This window comes from Passer montanus, unplaced genomic scaffold (assembly GCF_014805655.1).
Source record: "Passer montanus isolate IOZ18808 unplaced genomic scaffold, ASM1480565v1 scaffold27, whole genome shotgun sequence".
In the NCBI taxonomy this organism is placed as follows: domain Eukaryota; kingdom Metazoa; phylum Chordata; class Aves; order Passeriformes; family Passeridae; genus Passer; species Passer montanus.
The window spans coordinates 4,692,656-4,705,791 of record NW_024367372.1 but is presented as its reverse complement, the minus strand read 5'-3'; the positions used below and the strand labels follow the sequence as shown (position 1 = coordinate 4,705,791).

Sequence of the window (13,136 nt, the reverse complement as noted above, 5' to 3'; positions counted from 1 at the left end):
ATCTCTCCTTTAACCACAGTGCTTGCTTTCATTGCTGCTCTAATACTTTGCAAGTTAATCTATGAAATGGGAGTAATTTCTTTTGTGGGTTGGGACTGCTGTAATGGAGCTGACCTCTGACTACTGATTTCATTCTTTACTCCTTGGCACGAAATGGCTTGAACTGAACTGTCTGCTGGTCTAGCACTGGATGTGTTTGCATACTTGACTGACATTCTGTGATGTTGCAGCATTTCTCTTAAAGATTTTGAAATGTGTGATACTTTCAAAGGTACACATTAAGAAATACAAGTAAATCTGTGGCAGTGGAGTTGCAGTCATTTATTTGGTTTTTACATCATTTGCTTTTAGTTCTGCTTATCTCTCATCAGCCATTTGTTGGCTCATGTGTATCTCAGGGTGTAACAGCAAAGAAGGGCAGGGGAGCAGGGAAATGAGAACTGCAGACATGCATCCCATCAGTTAGCACAGCACTGGTTAGATGACTGATTCTGTACATTTTGTAATGTGGTTCTGCAGAAGTGGTACCTTGTTTTGCAGAATAGCAAGGCAGACTGATAAATAGGTGCCAGTATCAGTTGCAGAAAGGACTTGGTTACAGTGCTTGTTCTTGGTGTGCTGCAAGTGGGTCTTTGTGGTGTAACACCTTGTCCCTGCTAGCAAGGGGGTAGAGCAGCAGGAATGTGAGACTGAAGGTGTCAGTGATGATGTCTCCCATAAAGGAAGTATTCCTAAAAAAAAAGAAGAAACATTCCATTTAAACTGAGTTTGCCAAGAGACAGGGAGTTAAACTTGTGTCTGTCAAAAGCCTATCCAGGAGAATAGCCCAAAAAGCTGTTTCTCTATGCTGATAATATTTTCTCTGTACTAAGTGGTTCTCTACTCCACTGAAGTAGATTAAACTACTCAATGTGAAGGTGTTTACAAGAATTGGGATTTGCTGTGGCTCATGATTTGGCAGTAACTTCCTTAAGTAGAAAGTGGACAAGGTTGAAAATCAAATTATTTCCCATAATCTTATCAACAAATCTGGATGATGTTGCCTTCCAAAAATTATAACCTTCTGATACCCAGAGCAGTATCATTCCCTTTCCTGTTATCTTGCCAACTCCTGACATGGCAAATTTAATGGGTCAATATGCAGGGCCAAGAATTCAGACATTGCTTGCAGAGAAGATGAAAACTCGTGGGTTACATGCTTGTTTTGAGACAATTCCAGCATGTTAAAACAAGTCATTAAATGAGCAGCCATTCATGCTTTTGCAGAGGCTTAATGCAAAATGAGAAAATATGTGAACTTTAAAAGTATTTCCAAATACTAACTATTTGGAAAACAAATATAACATGATGTCTGAAGAGTGAACTATTAAGTGAACAATATTTACTTATTAGGAACACCTTACTGTTCTGTCCCTTAATTGCCTTTGACATGTGCTGCTTTGCTTTTATCTTCAGAAGAACAGAAATACTGTAAGAAGTATTTGTGAATGATTCAGCCATTTTCTGTCTGAAGAAGGAAATCAGAATTTCTTTTCACTTGCTTCAAGTGCAGGAGCACTCTCAAATAACGTAATTTAAAACCAACTATGGATATTTCATTCCTTAGTAAATGTCAGAGCCAATATGACTTGCCTTTCCCAGATCTCATGACTCAGGAGCAGCTTGTGAGCAGCTGCAGACTCTGCTTTTATGGTGTCACTTCTCCTTAAAGGAGTGCTGCAGTGGCACAGCATTCATCTTTGCATAACTTCACAAAGGTATTCAGAGACTGCAGTTTTGGTGAGATTTTGCTCATGCTAAAATGAGTGAATATAATTTAAGTTCATCCTTTGGCTCTGTGATGCTGTATTTTTTTCTTAAATCAAGACTAAACCCATTCTCCTTTGTGACTCCTCTCTGTACCTCCTTACTGAAGCATCTCTTGAGATGAAGAAAAGATTATTTGTTCTCTGCCCTCCTTCTTTTTTTATTTTATCCAGTACTTCAGAAGTGGTTGATAACATCATTAGAGTTTCTTGAGCAGTAGTAGTTTATATATAGCTGGTTTCTGTGATTCATCAATTTGGTTCTGCAGTCTTAGAAGTAAAATAATTATGTAGTTAAGCGGCTTGTTTCAAGGACATTGACAAAACTAATCAAAATGCTTTGATGAAATTATTTTAGACCAGGAAATAGAAAATGTTCTTCCATTCTATTGTTAACATGCAGGACAAAACCATAATCTGTTGCAACACGTCTCAAAATAATCCATATTTTTACATATATAAAATTTAATTTTAAAAAAAGCAGGAAATACAAATATTTTTATATAGATAATATAGAGTATCTTTTTATATGTTTGTATCTTTATTAGGATTTAATGCTTTTCCAATTTCTGGCCTAAAGGAAAAATAACTAAAAATAAAATAGAAAATTAGTATAGACTGTAAGACTAATTTAGATTACTAAAGGGTAGAGCTTGTTCTAAAGGTAAAAGTCTTTAAATTGCTTTCAAAGGCCCCCCCCATGTTGAACTGTTTGAAAATAATTATTTGAACATTTCAGCTTTGATTTCTGGTACCTTCTGAAAAAGAAGCTGAGACAAAATCTGATCTTGAGTAACTCTTGCTTCCCACAGTTTAAAAACTGGCCTTAATAGCCACCTTCTCAGATTTACATTAAGGCATCTATCAGATAAACAACTTTATCTGACAGAATTAAAGGAAACAGAATAAATATTTGTAATGAGTGACTAATCGTCTGCTCATTGTAAATAATTAGCCTTACTCTAAAAATAGATTGAGGCATTTTATTGTCACTTCTTTAATTGCTGCTCTTTGTTAATTTGTAATCAAATCTCATAGAGAATAGAATTGAAAAAGTGATGCTATTAAATCCAGAGGTCTGTTTAAATGTTCACATAGCTTGTCTGAGCTACAAGGTACAAGGGGTTTGTTTAGGGAAACGTTTGGTTGCTGCATAAAGCTTCAGTTATCATTTGTAGGTCTCAGCAGACGGGCACTGCTTGACTTAGTTTGCCATAAAAGTGTCACCTGCCTTTTGTGTGCTTCAAGTTAGAGAAACTTCTGATTTACTGCTCTTCCCATAAACAGCCTGGTAATTGTGTCTCTGTACTTTAAGCTTGATATCATAGGTAAGAGAAATTCTTATAGGTAGTAGAAATTCTTATTCATGTGGGAGGAGCTATTTTTTTCTTGCACACAGACTTCCAAAAAACTAAATTAAGGCTGTTCATGTTTTCACAGTCATTCAAAAATTATTAAAACTACAAAGCAAATGGTAGTCTAAAAATGAAATTTAAAATTTAGGCAAATTATCTGTAATTCTAAAAAATCACTACAGGATAGATTTAACTTCTTTCCAATACCTCACATTGAACATATGTCAAGAAAAGGTAAGGAGTTGGTTGTGTCTTCCAGATGAGTGTTGAGTTGTTAGAAATGGTTGTCATCATCTTTGTTTTGTTTCCTTTATTTAGATAAAATTCTGCTTATCTTCCAGAACACTTATTGTGAATCTGGGGACTTTCTTCTGCATCTGCCTTGCTTTTGCATTTCTCAGTGAGATTTGTGTTGTTACTAAGGCCAGTTCTGCATTAAGTGGTACTTAGAGGAGGAAGTGGTGAGCAGTCCTCAAGATCAGATTTTGCCATTGAGCTGAAATGCAGGAAGGGATTGTTTGAAATGATCTTCAAGAATTGAATATTTAGAGGGGAAGGAAATTTTTCTGTAGAAAATGCTTTATAGTTTTTACTTCAGAATAATCTTCTACTTCTAAACATCATGGAAGTCTCTGTTCTTTCTAATGCAGTATTCACATGCCTGTTCTTTCCAAGTGCAGTGGTTTTCACTAGCACAGACCAGCTTGCATTTCTCAGCCATTGCACAAACATCTTGAGTTACCATGAGTTCTGCTTTGGAGGGCTGAGATTCAGAGGAAGTATCTTTAATTAACCAAAGTCTGCTTAGGTTGGAGAAGTCATTAGGCCTGGTTCTCTCTAGACCAGACTAACTAGTCTGTTGTTCTGCATATCTTCACTCATGTGAGGCCTCTGAAGACATCAATAGGGAGGTGATTTTCCTGGAGGACTGAACTTTCCAAGATGATGTAGAGAAAAGCTGTTTGGCAATAGTAAGAGCAGCTGTCTCAAGGTGGATTGCAAACAAGTACAGGAGATGAAAGCTTCTGCAGCTGTGTCTTTTGTTTAGCTGATTTAGAATGCCATAATGTTTAAGTTCAAGTCTGTGCTATTCTTCACAGGCATGCCTATCTTAAGTAATTGTTAGTTACATAAAAGGTGCTTTTAGAGGGTGAGAAAATGCAATTTCAGCATTTGTTCTGGAGTTGCCTCCCGCTGACTCCATTGCTGAGCGTAGTGCTTATTATCTTCCTCCTTGTTGCTAGTTAAGAAAACTGCTGTCACTGTATTTCACTGTAGTTTGCTGCTGTGGAGTTTTAGCCTTCTGATAGTTGTTTTAGGGCCCAGCTATCGCCGTGTTCAGAAAAGCAGGCGTGTGGCCTGTCGTGGGAGATAGCAATTGTTATCAGCACCAGAAGCTTCAGGTCACAGAAAGTGCCCAACGAGCAGCACAGCCAGAAAGTTCAGCAGGCAATCCTCCTGTGTCCTTCTAAAATGTGATCTCAAGGTGGTGTATTTGCTTTTTGGCAAGACTGGCTCACATTTAAAACAACAATTGTGGGAAAGGGATCCTTCAGTTTTCATATTTCAATTTGGTCATTATTTGGCGCTTCCTCATACCTGCAACTCTTCCAGTATTCCCATGTTTTGGTTAGTTAACACAGAATTAGATATTTAATTATTCTTTGGAGAGATTAAGAAATATATTTAACATTCAGTTGGGCAAATAAAGTAACCACAAACATCATTAAGTTTTGACAGTTTTTCAGAGTGATTCCATTCAAAAATAAAAGCACCATGGTATAAATTCGTGTGTAGAGGATGATCATCATGGTTTTGCAGGTATGAGCTGTGGTAGCACAGAGTAAGGAGACACCCTGGGATATCTGCTGGACACATCAGACCCTTTGACCTTGAATTAGGAGCTTGAAGTCCCTTTCCTGTAGTCCCCAAAAAACGCTTTCTCTCCTTTGTAAGTTTGAAACTTAAGTTTTTAAGCTTCAAAAACTAAAGAGGGGCACTTTACAGGCATAGGCTGCATCAGAGGGTGTTTTGCTGATGCTCATTGAAGGTGTATTTATAGAACAAATAAAAGCCTTGGTTACTCAGGTTTGCTTATACAAGGTTTTTATTACCTAGTGTTAAATGACGTTCTGTTTCCTGGGAATTTGCACTTAGTGTTTACTTAACGCACATTTCTGTAAATAATTAATTCTTATTTTCCTAACAGTTTAGTTCTTCAATATGTTATTAAAAATACCTCTGGGGTAATTACAGAGGGCTTATCTCCTATATTAGTTTATAATCTTACTTGTAAAACAGTATGACCAGAAGACAGTTGGGCAAACCTGAGTAGGCCTGGAGTTTGTATGGTCTCTAAAGTGGTTACATGAAATTTTTGTTACTTATTTTTTTAATTGCTTCTAAGGAACAGTTGTACTGAGTATTTTTAAAGTATTTTATGGTTCTGTTGAGAACATGTTGAGTAGTTGCATGGGTTTGGTTTGATCTATTCTATGATTTGATACCCTATGTTGTTGTCTTTCCCATGTTTCTGCAAGAAAAAATGTTGGAATAAAAAATTTAGGGCTAACAGAAGGGAGAGGTCAAGGGATTTCCTCCTTGGCTTTGCTTTGTCTTCCAGATTGTGCTAGTCATAGACAGCACAGTAGATACCTCCTTGGTTGGAAATACCCAACTAAGGCCTTTGTCCCTTTTATCCAGTGAAGGCAGAAAGTGGGGCAGAGGGTCCTGTTGCTGTTCTAAGGCTTCTGAGGAAAATAATGCTCCAGTTTTACAGACAATAAATAGTTGTGTTTTTCTGACAATTTAATGCCAGTTTTAGGGAGAACACGTGGCATCAAGGAAGACCAAACAGATTGATCTTTACTGCTCCTGTATAATGCCTTGAACTTCTCTGCAGAGAAAAAAGCAGCACTTAATTTAGCAAGCTAATGCTGAAAGGGCTTTATAACCTTCATTTAAATGGGCCTCAGAAAATAATATGTAAATAGGCCTTTATGGGGGGAGAATGTCTCTAAGTTGCATTCTTTGTTATCCTCATTAGGAGGGTCTGGATGTTGTTAGTCATGAAAATAGTCAGATTAGTCTGATACACTTATAATACTCAAGAGTGTAAGAAATATCCCTGATGTGACCTCCTTACAGCCTGGCCTGGACCAGCTGAAGGTGTTTCTGCTTTGTCTTTGGAAGGCAAGGAGAACATTTGTGCTGAACGTAGCCACCAACCTGTTACAAAAAGGACTGGGCTTGGCCAGACTGATAATGTTATGTTTAGTCTCCCTTATCCTGGATATTTGCAGCAGGACAGAGATAATGGAGGTTTGCTGGTACATGGACTCTGTGCTCCTGAAAAGTGACGTGGAAAATGTCCTGGTGCCTTTTTTGTGTGCGTGTGTTTGTCCTTTCTTCCTTGACAGGGAACTTTAACCATTTGGGTTCAGCTGTGACCAATAAGACAAAACTTTTGAGTAGTATGTAGGGGAGACTGGGTGGAGAAATGTGTTAGTTTTTACTTTGGATTTTGTTTGATACTATTGGTTAAGTAAAATTCTTACAGTGAAACTTACTTCTCTGTGGTTTGCAGAAAGAGAGGAAGTAACTTGCACAGAATTATAAAGCTAATGGACAACTTGATAACTTAAATATGTTTAGCATAAACATTGTTTCTTGATATCATTTAACAATTTGCCAGTTATATGATTCCTTCAAGTTTATTTCATTTCATCAACATTGTTTTCACAACAGACATGTGGCAAGCTGATTTTATTTGTAGCAGACAACAAATATGTCCACAGCTATTAGTATATTGCTTTAATGTTGAAAGGGGCATAGTTGATAGTAGTGCAGTCCATGGTCCTGGTGGGAAATTCTTCATATCAAAAGACAGGGAGTGACTGGGGTGTTTGCAGCCAAGGCACAAGACCAGAGCATGGGGAATCTGTATTAGATCTGACTGGCTAAACCAGTCAGACTTGTGAGATTTTTAGAGATTAAAAATGTTTGGCACTCCAAGTAATAGAGAAATAAAAGTTTTCTGCAATTTTTTATCAAATAGCACTGGATCCATGAATGAACCATAACAGGTTGATCTCTCACAGTAGTGATTATATTGTGGATAAATGTATAAACAGAGTTTGGTGTGTCAGAGCAGAAAGGCTGAGAGGCTGCTGCAAGATTCCGTAAAATTCCAGATTCTCCAGTAAATTACAGACAGGACATGTTTCACAGTCAAGGTATATAAAACTCATGAATGCTGTTGGAAGTTAAACCAGCTGAGTAAAGGCTATGCTGAAATAATTTATCAATTTTCATGGTTATCAGTCTCTAAAATGTTATCAGCAGATTTATGAATTTGCAGAGATATCTCTCTTTAGTGCTATAGAGAACTCTATTTAACCTTTAACTGCAGCTGTAGAGATTTTCTTCTTATATAACTTATAAAATACTTAAAGCATGCTTATGGTAATTAAAACTGAGTGAAAATGGGAGATATCTGAGATAATATCAGCATGGTTGTTCTAAGAAAATAGTTCATTATGTCAAGAAAATTGAAAATTAATTTTATCCACCTTACTGTGGTAGCCATGAGAGTACCTTCTTGTTGTAGATGGCTGCTTTCTGGGTAAAAAATAATCCAGAAGTCAAACCTTTGCAACAGGAATTGCCTGTATTTGTTTCCAAACAAATTTCCTGGTTTGTGCCAAAAGCTGCTGTATATAATGATATGTATATATGATATGTAATGGTGTGTATATAATGATGTCCCTGTGTGTCCTCTCAGTTGTGTCCTTTACTGGCTGTTCCACAGCAGAGAGCTGGGGGGTAGAGGAGTTGCCTGGATGCTTTGCAGTAGTAGAAGGAGGATTGTTTTATTGATGTCAGGTTATCAGAAAGAGCTGAGTAGCCTGAAGAAGGAAGAGAATCTGGAAGTGAAATACCCAGAGAGGCAGGGAAACTGAAGGATGAAGTGAGCTCACTTAGAAAAGCAAAAAATGAGAAGAATATTTGGCCAAGCTTTTAAACACATTATTTTGAATTTGATGATTGGCATTTGTTTCTTAGATGTGTTGGTGGGTGCAGAATAGGGTAGAAGTAATTGCTTTGATTACACAGGAGCAATTTAGCTGAGATTCATACAACTTTTGTGACTCTCCTTTTGTGTGTTTCCTCTGCTTTTCTTAGCTTACACTGCCTCTAAATCTGTAACAATGCAATGCTTAGGTGGCAGGTTTAAGCACTCAGTGAGTCTTTTTGGATGGAAATACTCCTCCAGTTCTTTCTGAGAGAATTCTCTTCTAGATAAATCGACAGTAGAAGAGAGGCATGGGATCCTGGCATATGAATGGGGAGCAAGGTGCACAAATCTCAACAGTTCAGCAACAAAAGTCTCACCAAGGTGTCAGGCACAGTTTGGGATGGACCCTGGCTGGAACATGAAGTGCATTGCAGAGCACAGACAGACACACTGTCAGTCTGTGCTGTGAAGGACATGGGGGAAAGGTAACAGAAAGTCCTAAATCTGGGAAAGAGGTGGCTGTCTCCTTCTTACCACGTTCTTCTAAATAAGTGGATGTAAAAAATAGAAATATTAAAAAAAAAATGAAAGGCAGGGTTCTCCTGTTCATGCAGTACTTCAGCCTGCACAAGCTAATAGCTGCCCTTGTGTGAAAGCATGGGACTGCAGGAGTGTGGTGAGGGATGTGATGGAGCAGGAAACTGCACTGGAGGGAGGCACTGCCCCATGGCAGCCCTGGGGGGACATGAGCAGGGACAAGGGGGCAGTGAGAGCCAAGGTGGCTGTAGAAAAGCAAATGAAAAATGGAGGGGAGAAATGGAAACTGGGCCAGGAGTAAGGGTCACTTCCAGCAAAGGGGCAGAAGTCCAAATGGGAAAATTGTGTGGGGTTTTGGGGTGTTTTGTTTTTAGTGTGGTTTTGGGCATTTGATGGGTTGGTTTTGGGTATGTTTGGAGGTTTTTTTGGTGGGGTTTGTTGTTTTGGCATTAGGTTGTTTTTTGGTGGTTTTTTTGTTGGTTGAGATTTTTGTTCAAAATAGTAGTTTAATACCAATCTGGTATTTTAATGTAGTTAAAATTGTTCAAAATGGTAGTTTAATACCAATCTGAAAGTAGATGAGCAGCTGTATATTCTATATAGTCAATGCTTTTCAAGACAATTAGTGGCTTTACTCTTAAGTATTCAAACTGCAGCTACTTGTAAATTTACTGTGACCACAGGTAAATACTTGATCAAGCCTCTACCAGCCCTTTTTTTTTCTTTTTGCAGTCAAATGTTTGATAAGGGTTATTTTTAAAGAGGACTTTTGTTTTACTTAAAAACACTGAGTAGTTAACTGGAAGAAATACAATTTTTTAAATTAATTTCTGATGTGTTATTTCAGGCTGCTGCCACTCAATTAGTAAGTGGTACAGATCCCTTTCAATTAAAACTAAAGCAGAATTCCTAAGCAGTAGGGAGACTGTTGTGCTGTGGGGTTTTGTATTTAGTTGTGATATCACATGAGGTTTCTTACCTATATGTGGGTAACAAAAACCTTACACTATTTCTCACGTCTTTCTACTAATCCTGTGTGCTGGATATGTTCTGGATTAGGAATTACACTTTTGCCTTGCCTTTAAATAACACTAAATTTTATTTATTTCCTTCTAAATAACTGCATTGATGCTGTTTGCTTTTTAAAGATTTCTCACTGCATTAACTCATGGCACTTAGCTGTGGAGTACTCTTGTGAACAGGGAGCAAGAGTCCACAATGTCTGCAATATTAACCATTTTTAGACAAATTAAGTTTGTAATTGTTGGCTTATTCCCCATGCGGTAGTCACATACAGTGGGGGCTCCAAAAGCATGTTATGAAGGTCCTGTAATTGGATGTTGCTTGTGGCTGTGGCCACATAACAAATTATATCCATGCTGGGATAACCCTTGTGGTCAACAGATGCAGGGAGTACCAGCTCTGCAGTTAAAAACCCTTTTTGTTCACCAGTGCTTCATGTAAGAATATATAAAAACTGTTATAGTCTTGATGTCTGCTCTCAGAGTACTTTTTGCAAGTCCAGGACAGCCTGATCATGCCCTCCTCATGTCCCTGCAGGTCTGCAGGCCTGCCAGCTGGCTCTGAGTGCCAGGACAGTGTGGGCACGCTGCCCCAACGGGGACATCGCTCGCCGGTACGGCGTCACTGACAAGAATCCTGCAGGAGACTACTGGAAAAAGATTCCTGGGAATGTCTCACGTTTAACAGGCAAGTTGGTGCTGCATGGCAGTCTGTCCAAAACATTGGGATCTGCTTTGAGCTCTACCTGCTGGTGCTCAAGCTGGCCATATGCAGGGAGGGCCACACACACTGTGTTTCACCAAGGGTGTTTTTATCACATTGGTAAAAACCTTCTTTGGGTATAATTGGGAAAACAGATCCAAATATTATTTATTCAGTGTTTAGAATTGGAACCTGCTACTGTAATTAAAAGATGGATAATTTATGCTTTGCAGTGACCCCTCTAGATGAACTGTGGGCAATCAGTACTTCAGGATCTCTGCTCCAGCGCCTCACTAAGACCTTTAGCCATTCCCATAGTTTGCAGAAAAATAATGAAACCTCTGTTCTGCTTCACCCTGATGATTTGGAAGATGAATGGGAAGTGATATGAAGTCTGTCAAGCTTGTGAAGCAGTGAAAAAAACAGGAGGACAGAATTTCTGTAATGTATGTACAGAATATTGGATCTAAGAGCCACTCATATTGGACCTGTGATATTAGCACTTTTGTACTGAAAACTGACCTGTTAAATAGCCCCCAAGCTGTGAGTTCTAATGTTTGTTACATAATCTTTTGGGAGACTCTTTAAGTGTGGCATACTGCAATTGTTATACCGTACTACTGTAAAAGCTCCTTTGGAAATATAACTTTTAAATTAACCTTACTAGCAATGAAAGTGAGTACTTCACAACAGCATGCAACTAATGTACTGATTTTGAGAAGGAATTCTGTTGCATTAAATATTTCTCTACAGTGGAAACATTGAGCATTTCTCAATTTCTTCTTGCATTTGGAACTCCATACCATACTGATGGGATCACTCCCTGACTTTTGTACATATATTTAGAATTATTTTTCCTTGCAGCATGGAAGAAAATATGATGAAGTATTTCTTAGTAAGATCTGAGAACATCATGATTACACAGTATTGTTAGAATGAACTTAGTTTGATCCATTTCCATATAAATAATTGTGAGGCTATACTAACCTTCCATTTCCAGAAATTTTTGTTCATAATTTGGCTTCATTCACAAGGTAGAGGTTTGGATTACACCTAATATCAGGGGGACTTTTGCCCATTTCCATAGCCATCAGGAAGCTGACAGATTTTTGGGGGTGAGTCCCAGTTTGGAATAAGAAGAGGTCTCTTGTTGAGTTTGTAGTACAAAGCAGGAATGTACAAGGCAGTTTTCATAATTCCTGTTGTGCTGTATTTGTGCCTCCAGCCAGTGCTTTAACATTTGGACTCATATTGTTTTGAGTACCAAACTTAGATCCATTAAGAATAAAATGGTAATTGATAGAATTACCTATATATCCCATTAAAAATCGTGATATTGTAAGAAAATACTTAACAATATTCTGATTTTTAGCTATGTTAGCTAAATTCTGAAGTGTCTTATACTTAACAGATGTTGCAACAGGAATATGTGATGAACTGGGAAGTAACCTAAGTTAATCATTGCAGTTTATTTTTCTTTATACTAAATCTTCTTTGAAAGATACCTCATCTTTTTTAAGCAATAGAACTATAGATGAGAGAACCTGAGTTCAGTATGTGGGCGGAGGAGTTATTTTGTGTTTGTTCTAAGCTTATAAATCATCAGAATGTTTTAAGCAGCTGCTAACCAATACTGTAAAAGAGCCAGCTTCAGGAAAGGCCAAGAGTTGAAAAGTGGGGATGTTTCTGTTTTCAGGATTTAACACAAATGGAAAAGGATGTTTTCTTTTTAACCTCTGTTCTCTTCCAGAATAGTTCATGCGTGTACTGCACTAAACTTGGAACAAACATGGTGCAAGGTGAGAATGTGAACTGGGGAGAGAGAAGTTATATTTTTTTTTTTAGTAGCACTTGTGGCGTCGGCTGTCAGTTCTCAGATGAATCTCAGTCCTACAGGAAGGACAGATTTAATTCCCTTTTACAGATTGTTTGCTTCTTTGCTGTCTCATCTCTATACAGAGCTTACCCCAGAGGGATTCTTTTAGCCTGTCTGGAAGTGGATGGTAATGGAATCAGCTTGTGAAGTAACCCAGTCTGTTTTATGCAAGCATAGCTTGGTGTCTTGAGGACCCCAAAGAAGCTGAAATTCAGCTAAAAAGTATCTTATGGCAACTCCTGAGTCAATCACTTTGGAGAAAGGACATGAGACAGAACAACTTCTCTGTGCCCTCCAAGCACCAGATGCTCAAGTACAATGGCATTATTTAATAGTAACACTTTTGTACTGCATTTTTCAAAGTCATCTTAGTAATGGTTTGAGCTTGCTAGTTGTTTATTTACTGTATAATACTGTTCCTTGCTATGGTCGTTAATATTCGATTGGTGTCAAGAGCTCTTACAGACTACTTTTTAGGGTAGTTTCAACAAAATTAGGATGGCGGTTTTTTTACTTTTATTTCTGTATTTAGTTTTTTGGTTTTGTTTGTGCTTTAAGACAAAGTGCAATAAATTAGATTTTTAAGAAATAAATTACTGTGGTAAGACTCATCTTTTGTGTGATTTTCAAGAGAATTCTCTATGTCTGACAGTCTCTTGTTGTGAAGGACTGTGCCCTAATGTTGCCCCAGACAGCATGGTAATGACAGTGTAAGGACCTGAATACTGTGAAGTTTATTTTATCTATTTTTTTAATTGTGACAGGGGTGTCAAGCCAGCAAAATGTTCATGACTCAAGCAAAGACAATTAAACGTGTCTCT

At 37.9% G+C, this 13,136-nt stretch overlaps 1 protein-coding gene across 3 annotated transcripts in view; it reads left to right on the top strand.

The window, feature by feature from the left end:
• Nucleotides 1-12,908, top strand: part of TECPR2 (tectonin beta-propeller repeat containing 2) — a 41,888-nt gene extending 28,980 nt beyond the window's left edge. For 2 of the 3 annotated variants that reach the window (XM_039712465.1, XM_039712467.1), the window contains exons 19-20: nt 10,275-10,424; nt 10,673-12,908. In XM_039712465.1, coding sequence (XP_039568399.1) covers nt 10,275-10,301 — 27 coding nt within the window. In that variant the 3' untranslated portion in view covers nt 10,302-10,424; nt 10,673-12,908. The remainder of the gene's footprint in view (nt 1-10,274; nt 10,425-10,672) is intronic. The other variant, XM_039712466.1, reaches the window with a different exon arrangement.
• The last annotated feature ends 228 nt before the right edge of the window (nt 12,909-13,136 follow it).